The sequence below is a fragment of the Haemaphysalis longicornis genome, unplaced genomic scaffold, assembly GCF_048455015.1.
Source record: "Haemaphysalis longicornis isolate Haplotype H1 unplaced genomic scaffold, Haemaphysalis longicornis Haplotype H1 scaffold_9, whole genome shotgun sequence".
NCBI classification, from domain to species: Eukaryota; Metazoa; Arthropoda; class Arachnida; order Ixodida; family Ixodidae; genus Haemaphysalis; species Haemaphysalis longicornis.
Genome location: NW_027526460.1, coordinates 140,942,584 through 140,957,154, shown reverse-complemented (window position 1 = coordinate 140,957,154; position 14,571 = coordinate 140,942,584). Strand labels below are relative to the sequence as shown.

At 49.5% G+C, this 14,571-nt stretch overlaps 1 protein-coding gene across 1 annotated transcript; it reads right to left on the bottom strand.

Annotated features, from left to right (window-relative positions):
* Window positions 1-892: 892 nt before the first annotated feature.
* On the bottom strand, window positions 893-3,482 carry LOC144151829 (uncharacterized). Its single transcript, XM_077682975.1, has one exon. The coding sequence runs from the start codon at window positions 3,457-3,459 to the stop codon at window positions 1,225-1,227; it is 2,235 nt and encodes a 744-aa protein (XP_077539101.1). The 5' UTR covers window positions 3,460-3,482; the 3' UTR covers window positions 893-1,224.
* Between the last annotated feature and the right edge of the window lie 11,089 nt (window positions 3,483-14,571).

Sequence of the window (14,571 nt, the reverse complement as noted above, 5' to 3'; positions counted from 1 at the left end):
TCAAAATTAAAATTGTTTCAAATCACTTGAGAAATGAATCGATTTTCACAAAGGGAGGGCGAATAAAAGCAATCAAATATTCGTAACTCCCATGCCCCCAAACCATCTATTTACAAATGGCAGTCCCCCCCCCCCCATTCCGAACTCGCGAAACAAAAGAACGTGCCTATGCCTCGTTGAAGCACAGCGTACTACAGCAGGGAGGGACAACGCTATAACAATTGTTAGTCAGCGCTGTGTCCGCGTCCCTCCCTCTGTCCTGTTCAGTGCGCTGTGAACATCCTGTTCAAGGATGTCGAAGTACCAACGAGCCCATCAATTGATTTTGATGGATTGATCGCGGGGTTTAACGCACCAATGTAGCGCAGGCTATGAGGCGCGCCGTAGTGGACGGCTCCGGATTAATTTCGACCACCTGGGGATCTTGAACGTGCGCCGAAATCTCGTACACACGGGCGTTTTGCTTTCCGCCTCCGTCAGAAAAGCGGCCGCCGCGGCCAGGAATCTAACCCGCGTCCTCGTGCTCAGCAGCACAACGGCTTAGCCACTCGGCCACCACGGCGGGTGAGCCCATCAATCCACACGTGCCCATGCATTCCGTCGACATGGTTAAGCAGCGAAGCTAAAACGCAAGGCTGGTATCACAGCAGCGTCGACCAGCGGGTGAATCAGCGTCTTATCATGGTGCGAAGCGGAGAAATGAGCGAGAGTAGTTAGCACGCGCATAAAGATCCCTAAAGTGCAACCGTCGTCTGCTAGGCTGTTCCCAGAAGCACGACACAACCCCTTACATCTTTGCTATACCGTGAACCAGGTGCACACGATATACCCATACTCAACCTCTCCCCTTACTGTGAACTCTTCCCGCAACCGGATATTTTTGCGCATGAGCATGAGGTAGTGCCGGAAGAGTTTTATGTGCACACTGGGCCACCGGTATATAATGCCTTGATTTAAACATAACATTGATTTCAATCATTTTTGAACAAATTTGACCACAGAAACGAAGCCAAAGTACACTGATTCGCAAAATCTTGACACAAATGCTTCGATTACATTTTTTATATGCCTAAAAGCTTACTAAGTTTTCAAGTGGGTTTCGGTTATCGCTCCGTATCTAAATATGTTGACCATTGCTGTTACTGATTTGTTCGAGAGTGATCGCTCAGTTCATTCAAATCTAGAGAAGCGTTGCATTCCAAATGCACCAGAAAAGTTCGATGCTCACACACTTAGCCCCACTACTTCACCACGGCGTAAGTGCGGTTTACAATCACTGGGCAGGACGTGGTACGTTTTCAGGAAGCTTCGCACGTGAAACCAGGAGTCGTCGTCCAGGTCGTCCAGTCGCAGGTCTTCTTGGCTGAGCCTTTCGCAAGACACCCTCCGGCTCACCACCCCCGTGGCCCGCATGAAGTCGTTGAGTCCTTGAAGGTTCCGCAGGCTGTCTCGCACTTTCCCGATGGCTTCCTCCTCAGGTACAGACGCCAGCTCGCAGACCTTGTCGATCAGAGCAGGGCTGTCCGCGACCAGGTCCAACGCGTTTACGCAACGCCTGCTGCTGTTTCCCATGACGAAGTGCGCGGCGCGCGTCACCAGGCTGGAGTTTCGTCGAACGACTTCCTTAACAGCAAAGTACTGAGGTGTCACCGCCACTATTCCGACATCGAAATCAATAGAAACGAGCGTTGAATTGTCGGAAAACTCCGGCGACAGATGATTCACGAATGCGTCAATAATTCTGGACGTTGCGAATAGGCGTAGGTTGCATAGCTTTGTGCTGCACCTTACCGTCTTCGCTAGTAAAACGGACTGAAATTCGTCTAGTACCATCGTTTTCAGCGTGAATCTCGTAACGGATCCATTGCGAGAGAGTCCGCTTAGAAGCCACATCCTGCATTTTGAACTTCCATTTCCCGGAGCGTCCACTGAACCTTCAAAAGTCAACGTGAAGCTTTTCAAAACTTTAGTTTTTTCTATGTATTCAGCTGCATCACAGGCTACTCGTTCGTCTATAACCGAAAGATTGAAGTCGATTTCCAGAGATGTGACGTGCTGGCATAAGTGAAGTGCTTCCAGGGCCATGGTAAACCACAGCCTATCGCACGCGTCGTGAAACCGAACCCGAATCTTGCGCAGTTGCTTGCAACCTAGAAGTATGACATCAGGTCTGTCACTTGGAGAAGCTTCTGTTTCCTTTCCAGAGGCGTCGTTGCACGTACGACGCCCTCTGCAGGAAAAATATAGGTAGAGATCTTCTATTGTGACTTTCTTCAGGTTGGGGCTCGTGCTCAACTCTTTCAAAAATGCCGCGCACTCCGCGGGAGAAAAGCCGGACAGCTGCAGCCTTAGCTCCTCAAGAGAGCGATTATTTCGGAGGACAGAAAGCCAGGGGTGTACTCTTTCCGAAAGCACGCCAAAGTCATCGGTGTCGTACCGTTCACTGCACGGGCTTAGAGACCTGTGCCGTACCAGGCCTCCCTCATACCAGTGGCAATATTTTATACTGAAGCTCCGAATGACAGAATTATTGCCCAGATATTTTTCTATCGCTTTTGCAGCTGCACAGTCAACAATGAATGACTCCAAAGAAACTTTCGAGAGTGTTCGGTTGTTTTCTAAAGCGGCAACGACCGCTTTCAGTTCCTGGAGTCGCCCGAATGCGGAGCCCGCAATCACAAGTGTGGTCAAAGTGTTGCTGTTTTCCAGGTAGCGAGCAAAGCCCACGTTGTAGTCTCCAGTTTCGGGCATCAGGCAGCTGGAATTTATGGAGAGCGCATTGACCGTGCTGCTTTTTGTCAGCGCATTCGTGAGGAGCTTAGCGTCAAGTGCATTAAAGCGGCAATCAAGCAAACAGAGTGAACTGAGTGACGATGACGTCGCCACCAGCGAGCACAGCGGGCCGATGATGTCAGGCCAGAGTTCCATCACGCCGCACTCCAGTTCCTCCAGCGCCGTTGAGTTGCCGATTGCCCGCGCAATTTCTGGAAGCCGTAGAAGATATTCAAAACACCAAGAGCGAAGTTTCAGGCTCTTGAGTTTCGACGAGGAACAAAGGGCGCCAATGAGGAGGTCTTCGTATTCGCTTAATTCAATCCAGCCATTCAGTTGTAAGCCCACGACGCAGCGATGTTTTCTAAGGAGCCAGTAGACAAGATTAGCCGCCTGGTGTCTCTGCGGCTCTGAGCGACCTTCCCGACCCAGGTAGTCCAACGCCACGAGCCACAGCTCCCAAGGAGATTGTTCTCTCAGTTCAAGCCGGAGGTGGCAGAGGAATTCGTTCCAGACGTGAAGACTTTCGAAAATGCGGCAGGGTCGATTTTCTGCGGCCGTGCAGAGTTCTGGAGAGGTCACCTTGGACTCAGTATAGGAGCTGCTGAAATCTTGAAGCTGGGAAAGGTCGAGGGCCATCGCAGCTGCACCTTCGGTGGCACAGGTGCACAACCCGCCAAAATCCATGTATAATCCGGGATCTCTACAGCAGCGACCTTGTGAAAACAAAAAAAAATAACAGACAGAGAATTAGTGCAATAAACGAAAAACAACTGAAATACGCATATAAATGCATACAGTTGTGACATACTTTCGGGACAATATTGCATGTTGATGCCACGAACCCGTGGAGTCGCAGAGGACTAAAAGCTTTGCAATAATTATTTTCAAAGAAGAAAAAGCTCGAAAGATGATAACAAACCCTTGAACCGCTCCATAGCATACCCAATCTTGAGTCACTAGCAGTACTTCTGGCCATCAAAACTTTCTTAATTAAGATAGTAAAAAGCCCATTGCATAGCAGAAAGTCAGGCTGGTACGTTTCACGTTCTCGTCTTATCCAATGTTGTATGGCATCAGGTTTTGACAGTTTTGGCGGCCAACTCAGGAATAAGTTCATTTTGCAACTTTACAACGCCACACATAACATTTGCTGGAAAGTACCCTTTTACTTGCTAGACAGAAAATGGAAACTGTAAACCTTAGCTATCAAATACCTATTTTGACATGTTTGCTCTTTCTCTACAGTTTACGCAAGCAATGCATAGCTGCATATGACGTACTGCCTCTCGTTCACTACAGCTTGTATTTCCTCCTGTAGTCTATGTTAAGGCTTCGGTTCTTTGTATAAACATTTTGGCAATATGTTACCCTATCTTTATTTTTTCGGTAAGACTTAAAATCAGTGGCAAAACATTTGCTAAACGACAAAATATTTGCGATATCACCAGCAGGTTTTAGGGCGTCTGGTGTCCCAGAGAATGCTTTGAAAACCAGCAAGAATATATTGTGGTGTTGTCATGTTTCCTTAAGTTGGCAGGTGAAAATTTTCACGCACCAGCAGTGCTTATAAATTTTGCCAGCAGGATATTTCCCCGGTTTATGAACAATCCAACAAGATTACACTTAGAAAAGAAAACTGACAGCCTCGCTTGTTTTGAAGTGTTAACGCAACTGGTAGTTTTACTCGTGAAATATTTACAGGCGAAGTTGGGTAAGCTTACAAATACCCCTGCTGAGTTGCGCAAACGAAAACATTCGTGCGAACGGCATGTTCAGCACAACGACGACGCTAAATGTAACCCGAACTGGTTGTAAAGCGGGGCAGTGAAATTTTATTATGTGAACCTAGAAATGAAATGGGTTATTGTGTGCGTCCAAGGTGCGACAGGAGGAAGTAGAATGCGACCAGTGGTCTAACGGAGAGGCGGAAAACAGAAACGGAGAAAAGGAAGTAAGTAGTGCAAAAAGAAGATTGTGAAAAACACAAAAAAATGGCTCCAATCCCCGCTTTGAAGGTGGGTGGACTGCGACGCTGTGAACGACACCCACAGCGATTGCCCAATTGGCGATTGAATTCGCACACGTGGCTCTACAAAGAGTGAAATCAGAGACTCTGGCAGCTGTTACCTGGTGTTCGTGGGGGCGGCGTCGCGAATGCAGCTGCGTCGGCCACGGCAAAAAGAAAACAGAGAGGAGTGTCTTCTAAACGTGAGGAGGAGGGCGGCACGTGCGACTATGGCGTCACCTTTCTCACTGCCTCCTCCTTAGTCTTGTTTCATGCGTCCCCGCCAAAAAGCGCCCTCCCCCTCCCTAGACGCTGAATACAAAACGACCATCTGCATGCCCGTCGCCACGTGTAGGCGTAGCTGAGCCCGCAAGCCTACGGGGTCTCTCACCGCTTCTCTAAGGGTACAGGCTAGATCCCTGGCGGTGCCAGTAGTTTGCGTAGCCTGGGTGTAGCTATAGCCTATAGCCTGGGATCTTTCTTTGTGTAGCCAGCACTAGCCTGGCAGTTTTCTGCTGACGAGGACACGAAAATTTCCCCGGCTGGTTAAAGCTATACTGCTTCGCAGTAAAAACTAATCAATGTAACACTGAAACCGGAACTTTGAGAAGACACTGCATGCGTAATCTAAGGTGGTTGGTTTGGTCCCTGAGGGGGACGAGCGTTTTTGCCAATTAGTTTTCAAATGTGCCTGAAATTGTTATTCCTTTAAAGGCGACATCATCATCATCAGCCTGTCTACGCCCACTGCAGGGCAAAGGCCTCTTCCATAGATCCCCAATTATTTCGGTCATGTGCGAATGCGACCAATTTATTTCCGCAGATTTTTTTATCTCATCTTCCCATCTAACTTTGTGCCGCCACGCGCCACGGTTTCCTTCTCTAGGGATCCACTCTGTTACCCTTAATGACCAATGGTTGGTTTGCCTTCGCATTACGTGCCCCGCCTATACCCATTTCTTTTTCTTAATTTCTATTGATATGTCCTTAACACGCGTTTGTTCCCTGACCCACTCCACTATCTTCTTGTCATCTTCCGTTCAATTGCTTGCTGAGTCGTCCTCAATTTAAGTTGGGCCCTTTTAGTGAGCCTCCAAGTTTCTGTCCAATAGGTGAGTACCGGTAAGACGCAGCTGTTATACACTGAAGGAGTACTGAAAGAGTAGTGTCACAAAATTGTTCTGTTATAGTGTTTTGCTGCTATGGGTGCCTACCGGCCCACTAATCATAGAATGGCACTTTAGATGGTATAGGGCACTGTAAATAATTATTTACAGACCCTTTTATTCCTGTCAGTTTCGGTTCCTCCAAACAAGCACCGAGGCGGCCGCCATGAATAGAGGGCGCTCATGACGTCACTAGGCAAGACTAAGCTTGAGGGCAGTAAAATAGGTTTAAATCTGTGTTATAGCCGCAAAGTACAGGAAGTGGAACAACATATCCCTCGACTGATATATGCAGATGACAGTACTACTTGTTGAGGAACTGGGCCCCGGGCCATGGCACCGCTCAGAACGCCTATTATTCCACTTCTCCTTCTCTAACCAATGATGGTGATAATGTCCTAAGCTCGTCTTCTTTCCTCAACACACTCCCGCCCGCGACAATGATTCATGCACACCGACATGCACAGGACCCGCGCAGGAAATACCAAAAAGATAAATAGCAGCCAGTTCAGCATCCTGGTTGTGATTCGTTGAGCCGTCGGTCTCAGGTCGTAAGTTGTTTCCTTTTCCACCGGTGCTTTGAGGAGCTTCCTTGTACCGGTTCAGTTTAGCGCTGGCAAGAAAAGTCCAACAACACTCGGTTCCGGGGTAGGAGTTCGATAGCGGGCGATCTTGGGTCGAGGTTTTTTGCAAAGCCGGATTGATGGGGATTCCTCGTGATTCAGACGTCGTTTTCGTCGGTAAAAGTGCACAGTAGTCCGCATCGCCCTCCTTCGTGAGAATGCTTGCTGTCTTCGTTGTTGGAAGTCAGCTGCAGTTAGCGTTGGGACTTCAGCTCGAGAACTCATACGTTGACCTCCGGCCCCCTGCCCAACTTTCCGTGTCTTGCGACAATTCGATTTGTTGTTTACGACGGTGCTATAATTGAATCCAGAGCAACCAGAACTGAATGCTCCTTCTCTTTAGTCACACACTCGACTGGTTCTGTTCCTGATTCGTCGGCCTCTTCATTGCCCTGTGGTATGACCTGGTATGACCTGCGGTATGTGGTATGCAGCGTGACACAGGGTGCAGAGTTTACGACGCATACCGAAGACTCGGTGGTTGCCTCCAGGGTCGCTGCTGTCAGGGATTCTTGGCAGGGGCAAAAGGTTCTCCAAAGGCAACTGAAGAGGCGAGTGGAACGCTGCGTGTCGTTCGGAGGGATCCACCTTTAGTGACGGTTTCAGGGGGCCTCCACGAAGGCTTTCCTTTACTGTCTTGCGGGGTTGTGCAAACGTAGCCATTTTTAAATGCGAATGCATTTCTTAGTCGAGCCATGTCAGGCGCCGTGCGGCGTCCACGCGCCCGCAGGTGTTATCTCTCCGCTCTCACCCCCTCTCCCATAGCAACAGCTGCGAGCGCGCGCGCTCCTCCTCTCCCCTAGCAACCGGAGGAGGTGGTGCGGGCGGATCAGCGGCGAGTGAGTGGAGAGGAGGAGCGCGCTCGGGCGTGTGAGGGCGCTTGCATCGCGGGAGCTCGACGGAGCTCCCGCGTGTGTGGGAGAGTGTAGGCGAGGGTAGGCGCGTTGCTTCGGTGCTTCTCCTCTCGACGCTCGCCCCACTCTCCCACGCCCGCATGCTTTTCAAAGACCCTTTGACTGTGCACTTTACCGACCACAAGGCAGTGATCGTGGCCGCCAAGTACAACGACAACACAAACAGGTGTTAAATAAATGGTTACGCTACAAATCACCGTCTCCTCATTAATTATAAATTCCGCGCACTCTCGCGCAAAAGAAATGCATTCGCATTTCCTCACGATTCCCTTCGGGGAGGTGGGGTTAATTTTTTGATAACGTGTCTCGAAGCATCAAATTAATCCAAAAAATCATTCCGAAGTACAAATCAGATTCTTCATATTCCTTTGTGTAGCCATCAATATCCAATAAGTTTCTCATCTGATTGTCGAGCTGTACGAGGGTGATCTGTTTTTGCTGCGCGGATTCGTGGAGGGTTTTCAGCGTACTTGGTTTCACAGGGCGCTGCTCCAATGCGCGGTCTGCCGCTTTGACGAGGTCTGAAATCTGTAGTCGGAGGGTGTCTCTGAGCCGTAGCAGTTGGCCCGCGTCCTCTGCGTCGTCTCCGGGTTCAGTGTGGGTGGTGTGGAGCGTCGAGCAGCCGGCCATGGCGGGCGCCGCCCAAGGGCACGGCCTCCGAGATGAGGGAATCACGAAGTATCCCAACCAGGAGTTTCCCAGGCCTCACGAGCCTCAAAGATGCGCTGCGCCGTCTTGCAGTCCACTGGGCCGTTCCTCCAGGTTTCACGGCACCAATGTTGAGGAACTGGGCCCCGGGCCATGGCACCCCTCAGAACGCCTTTTATACCACTTCTCCTTCTCTAACCAATGATGGTGATAAATAATGTCCCAAGCTCGTCTTCTTTCCTCAACACAACTAGCAGATAGCAAACAGTGTCTGCAACAGTTCACAGATATATGGGAAGAAGAAGCCACGGAACTAGGGGGTGAGCTAGTCGGGAGTTCTGGTTTCTAATGATGACGCTCGTAATGAATCGGTACTCGTTCAACAAGCAACAATACCGCGAGTAACGAAATACAAATCTCTCGGCATATGGATAAACGAAGGTCAGGCCTACCTAAAAACTCATGAGGAGCGTTTAAGAATGAAAGGAAAAAGAAACTCCTCTATCATGAAGCACAGAACACTATGGCGATATAACAAATATGAAGTAATGAAAGGAATCTGGAATGGTATAATGGTACTGGCGCTCGCCTTTTCAAGCGCAGTAGCGCGCCTCAGCAGAGATTCAATCAGCGCTAGAAATAAATCAGAGGGCGGTATGTCGGTTGGCATTAGGAGCAGAGAGAGAGAGAGAGAGAGAGAGAGAGAGAGAGAGAGAGAGAGAGAGAGAGAGAGAGAGAGAGAGAGAGAGGGAGAGAGAGAGAGAGAGAGAGAGAGAGAGAGAGAGAGAGAGAGAGAGAGAAAACTTTAATGAACACTAAAGAGGTTAGCCCCACAAACGGCGGGGCTTGCTACTTCGGATGGGGGTGAACATAGTGAGGTGAAAAAAAAAGCGGGGAAGAAGTGCGCACAAACAATGAATAAGAGGGAGAAGAAAATAAAATCAGTTCGGAACGTAGAAAAAATTTACAGCACTAGGAGAAAAAATCTGAGGATCCCAAGTTTAAAGAACATCGGTTAGTCCCGTGTCAGACATAAAAGTTAAGAGAGCCTTTGTCCCTCGCGCCGCGTCAGCGTGATTTTGCCACTGACCAAGAAAGTGACGCAGCTCTAAAGAGTGTTCCCGTAGCAGTCGCACTAGAGTTCTTTTAGCTGTTTCGCGTTGAGTTCTATGCTGCGGGCAGTAACACAAGACATGCTGTATGTCGTCTCTCACAGAGCACACAGAGCACAATGGCGAGACCGCCCAACCTATCTTAAAAAGAAAACTACCAGTGAAGGCAACGTTCAGGCGTAGTCGGTGAAGGACACCCTCAGTTTTCTTTAGGAGCACACAGTAAAACAACAAATGAGACAGGGCAGGGAGACATGGGATGGGTTTCCTTTGGAGTGAGAGAATCATGGAGCAAAATATGTTTTGAAGAACGAATTAGAAATATTGATGACCAGAGATGGGCAGCCAGAGTGTTACGGCATCTTTACATGAAAAGCGTGGACACACTGTGGAGGAAAAGAACCAGAAGGCTCAGGACAATGTATATGAAACCTGGATGCGCAGGGGAATCGAACGAGGAAATAAAAAATGAAGTGAAAGAATCACAGACAACGGCCTGAGAAAAGAGGATAGACGCAAAGAAGTTCTTAGATATCTGCAGAATCGGGAAGCGAGAGGTGACGAGAGAAGTTCTTTGATAATACTTAAGGGAGTGCATTGCTTTTTGAAGATCGGACGGGTTGCTTGCGGACAAAAACGCTTATCCACGAGCCGATACAGTAAGACAGGTGCGTAGTTGCGGCAAAGAGCCAGAAACCATGCGACATATTGTAACGGAGGGCAAAGGTATCCGTCCAGTCCTCAGTGAGTAAGACATCCAGCTACCGGAAGCCTTTCGCTTTAAGGCTAACGGAAAAGTGGGCACCAGTAGAGGTTAGTAAAGGAAGGTTAGAATGTTGGTGGGAAAAGAGCAGAGAACAATCGGGGAAGACATGCGAACAAAAAAGTCAGACTGGCACAAAAATTCCACAAAGGTTTTTTTTTTCTTTTTTGCGAGGTCATTGTACCGTGGCCTTACGACTAAGGTCACTGTGCAACGCCACCCCATTACAAATGGGAGGCCGTTAAGCATCCTCTTCTAAGGCCCCCAAGGCCTTACACTGTTCTCGTCGCACCGCAGCCGGTCTGGACGCGCGCGCGCGCGTGTGTGTCGTGACCGGTTGTGGTCGCACGCACCCGGACAGCATGACGTAAGTCCCGGAACTCTGTTGGGATGCACGGGGTGAAACTGCGCGCGCCAACAGCAGCCAGACATTCTACTGAGACTCCATCCAAACTTCTCTAGCAATCCCGCCTGGCTCCGCCATCAGGGACGCGCATCGTCTCCTGCCTGCAGCAAGCGCGCGGATCCGTACTGTCCGAGCAGGCCCTAGCCTCGAACCCTTTCACGGAGCCCTATCAGCTCGGGACAGTCTCTTAACCTTCCAAGACATTACGGCACATTTCCGCCTCTCACGCCACCAGCTCCCTCCCGCACACCCGGATTTATCCAACAGGGAAGAACGGCTATGGCGACTGGTGCAAACCCATACCCTCCCCTGTCGCTACCACCTGCACCGTATTTATTCTTCCGTCTACCCCTCCCCCAACTGCCAGGCCTGCGGAACAGTGGAAACCCTAGACCATCTCCTTTGGAACTGTCCCCACAACCCCTATCCCCCCTTAACAGACGGAGGGCACTGGGCTGAGGCGCTGGGCAGCTCCGACCTGTCTACCCAACGGGTGGTCACGGCGAGGGCTGCTGCGGTCACCGGTACGCCGGTCACCACGCCCCCGTAAGGGGCCTTTAAAGGCTCAATAAAATGTTTGTCCTCCACCTCCGAGCCCGAAATGGATAAGCACGTCCTCCGCCCAGTTTAAGGTCGTACTTTGAAGAGGCATACCGGCGCCTGGCTCTGCGAACCGCCAGCTTCGAAGTGCTGGCCTTCCCGACGGGTCTTGACCAGATAACAGCGTACACGGGCTTTCGCCGGAGCCCGCTCCACCACCTCGATTCCACGAGACTGAACCAAAGCGCCCAGCCTCCCAGGCTGTGGGGTCCGCAGAGTGTGCCTTTCTTTCACCCACTGTCCGCCCACCTTCACCCCTTCCCCACCACCAAGTTGTCCACTTTTGTGTGCACAGTAATGCCTTGGCGCAACCAAATCACTACTACTACAGCGCGTTGTCTACGTCACAGGAGCCCTGATGTCGGCAGTTCGTTATGGGGGCGACGCGCTCATCGCGCTCTCCCGATGCCGATGCCGAAAGGGTATCCGCTCAGAGATTTCTGGTCAGTGCAAAGCTTTAAATTGATTTGAAGTTTGTCATACTGAACGGTTACTGTTGACGTTTCCTGCTCGATACCTCAATATACAAAGGAAGCCTTTTACATAGTTATCTCATTGTAGTATCTGTGTTTGGATTTCAGCATTTCGGTGGTGTACTACCAGGGGGCTGCGACCGGGCTATAAAAGAGCGCTGTCTCGGTAATAAACGCTGTATTGGATCCCACCTTCAATGTGAGTGGCGTCTCTCCACCGTGCCTCTTCGGGGCCGTCGTCGTCGCGAAACTACACTAAGCTGGGAAATTTTGTACCAGAACCGGTCGAAGCGTATCCTCAATCCTTTCCTTAGCTTTGCAGACTGCTAGTTGTCCTTTGGTATAAAAGAATGCACTAACCAAATTGAGGCCAAAGAGTAAACTATTGCTACTTGTGACATTTTCTAGAGCGTCAATATACCGCCACAAGGGAAATAATATTAACTTAGGTCAGGTGCCAACCACTGGGTTTTTGTTAACAGAACGTATACGTGACCCAAAAAACGTAGCCGCCATCCCGCCGTACGAACATTAATGTCCAGAAAAGCTGTATCAAACAACACACATGCTGGTTGGGGTTTTGTTTTATTCTCAAGCTCCTCTTCCCTTAATTTCTGTCTTTAACCAGGCGTCTTTGATTTCCGTGGACTATCGATGGCAGTCTTAGAATGAACTGAATGAGTTTATGCGCTTTAGACTTCGCACGAGGGCTTAGAATGACGTCAGATGGCCCTTTCGAAAGCAGCTCCAACGTAATCCTTACTGGGAAGTCGTGGGAGAGTGTTTTTAGTGTTCACGGGGCGTCATCGTCCCTCATGCTGTTGCATGCTTGTTTGCATTTTTCCTTACAGAAACGAATATGAGTTCTATGGTGCACGCCTGATTAGCTCGACAGATGCGTTGGGCGTTCCTATTTGATTTTTGTTACTAGCGCGTGGCCGCGCTCGCCTACCATATCTTGTGTTAATCGCATGCGAAGCACGTTTTCGTGTTCTTTCGCGCGCCGCGTCGGCAAGCTTGACAGGGAAAGGGTTAAGCTACCCAATCCCTTTCGTCAACTGTTTCTGTATAACCTGCAGTGTTCTTAATCTAGTTACGTGTTTCCAGAAACGAGAACAGATAAATGCGTGGAAAGCATACGCTGCGAGATTCCATTCCCGACGGTCGCCTGTGCACGTCCCTGCGTTGACTGCTTCTTCGGCGCTTGTGTATTCTTTGTGTTTATTGCGCAGAACGGGGTGCGCAGTAGTGGAGGGCTCCGGAATACTTTTGACCACCTGGGGATCTTTAACGTGCGCCGCAATCTCGAATACACGGGCGGTTTCGCTTACCCTGCGCCGCCATTCGCTACGTGACAATATTCAAGTGATGACACGTATAAGCGTTTGCATAGAACCAAACTGTACCGCACCAAATTCTAAACCGGAAGTTTTGCGCGCGCGAAAACAAAAATATATCGAACCATAGCACAGACAGTTCCGCTGTAAAATTTAACATTTGATAGCCACGAGAAAATATTTTATATTTTGTGTGTTATTTTATAATTGGTTTTGAATTTTAAAGCTTGTGTTGCGTTGAGCAGAACCGAAGGAGGTAGTCTACAACTCGCGACAGAAAGCAAGAACCGCGGTGCGTGAGAAGTTTACGTGGGCGCAGTGGTAAAGCACGACATTGTGCAGAAGGAAGTCCGCAACGTCCGTAGCGCAGCAAGTGGTTAGGGCTGTCGTAACAACAAAACGGGTAGCAATATCACCTGCACCACGAGAAAACATAGTTACATTACCACCGGTTATTCAGGCAATTCCACCCGACAAATAACACAATACTAATCAGTACGTATAAAGGAAACTCGCATATAAACGGGCTCACGCCTTACATGACAACGTAACGAATCCTCCCTTACCAAAGGGTTTGGAAGCTATATTCACCAGTCATTCCCTTAGAACAAAATTCACAGGCCTGATAGGTAATCGCCCTTTATCTTTTCGCCCGCTCATTGATGGCGGAAAAACGATCGGATAATAGTTTTCTGGCAAATCGATTTCATGTGCGGTAAGAATAACGGCAACAGCGTCGCTGAGGTTAACCTGACTTCCATGAACGGATTGGTCTGCGCCAAGTAATTACGAATGGAGTTTAATTTTGTAGGCGGACATCTATGACGACTGCAGCCGTGCCTTGGCACCGCTGCACTGGTTGAGTAGTTAGGGAACGGAGACACCAGAAAACAACGTTAGGTACCTTAAGAAACATCGTACTCACGAAACAGAAGAGATAACACTCGGACACTGTGCTAACCCCGCGGTGGAAATACTAACTTAATACGCGGGTTCGACCCCCGGCCGCGGCGGGCGCTTTTCTGATGGAGGCAAAAAGCAAGAACGCCCGTGTGTACAAGATTTCAACGCACGTTAAATATCCCAAGGTGATCAAAATTAATCCGGAGCCCTCCATTAGGCGCGCCTTATCGCCTGCGTTGCACCGGCGCGTTAAACCCAACAATCAATCAAACAATCGAAATACCAACTTGCCGCCCAGGCTACACTCTTAAAGGCCATAAGCTTTATCTTTTACGACGGCGACACTTACCAGAAACGGCCAGCTGCGAATCGAGGTAGGGGAGCACGCTGCCTCTCCACTTGGCCGACAGAACGACGGGCGTCGACCTGCACACCAGGGAATTTTTACGGAATGGCCTGTGCGCGGGGATACGCGCGCGGTTGACACGTGCCCGCTTTGTGGATATTGGTCATGGCTTAGACGAGCTGATCCCGCCTGCAACATGCTAAAGTACGAGATAATAACCAAAGGAATCATGAAATATTTTCTCTCGGCACGCCAGTCTGAAGGTGTACTCAAAAGGCCAAAGCTTGCCGGGATTTATTAACAACTTGGTTACTGCTGCATAGCCCTTTCGTCTCTTTCTTCGCTTTTGTTTCTTTGTCTTTAGGCACGCGTTACTTCGACCAACTTCCTTTCTGTTACACAATGCACACGTCTCTTTTAAAGACGATTGCTTTCTTGGGCTACTCGAACGGGAAAATTTTGCTCTGTCTGTCTGTCTGTCTGTCTGTCTGTCTGTCTGT

Coding starts and splice junctions, on each gene's coding strand:
- LOC144151829 (XM_077682975.1), bottom strand. CDS start 3,459: ATGGATTTTGGCGGGTTGTGCACCTGTGCCACCGAAGGTGCAGCTGCG.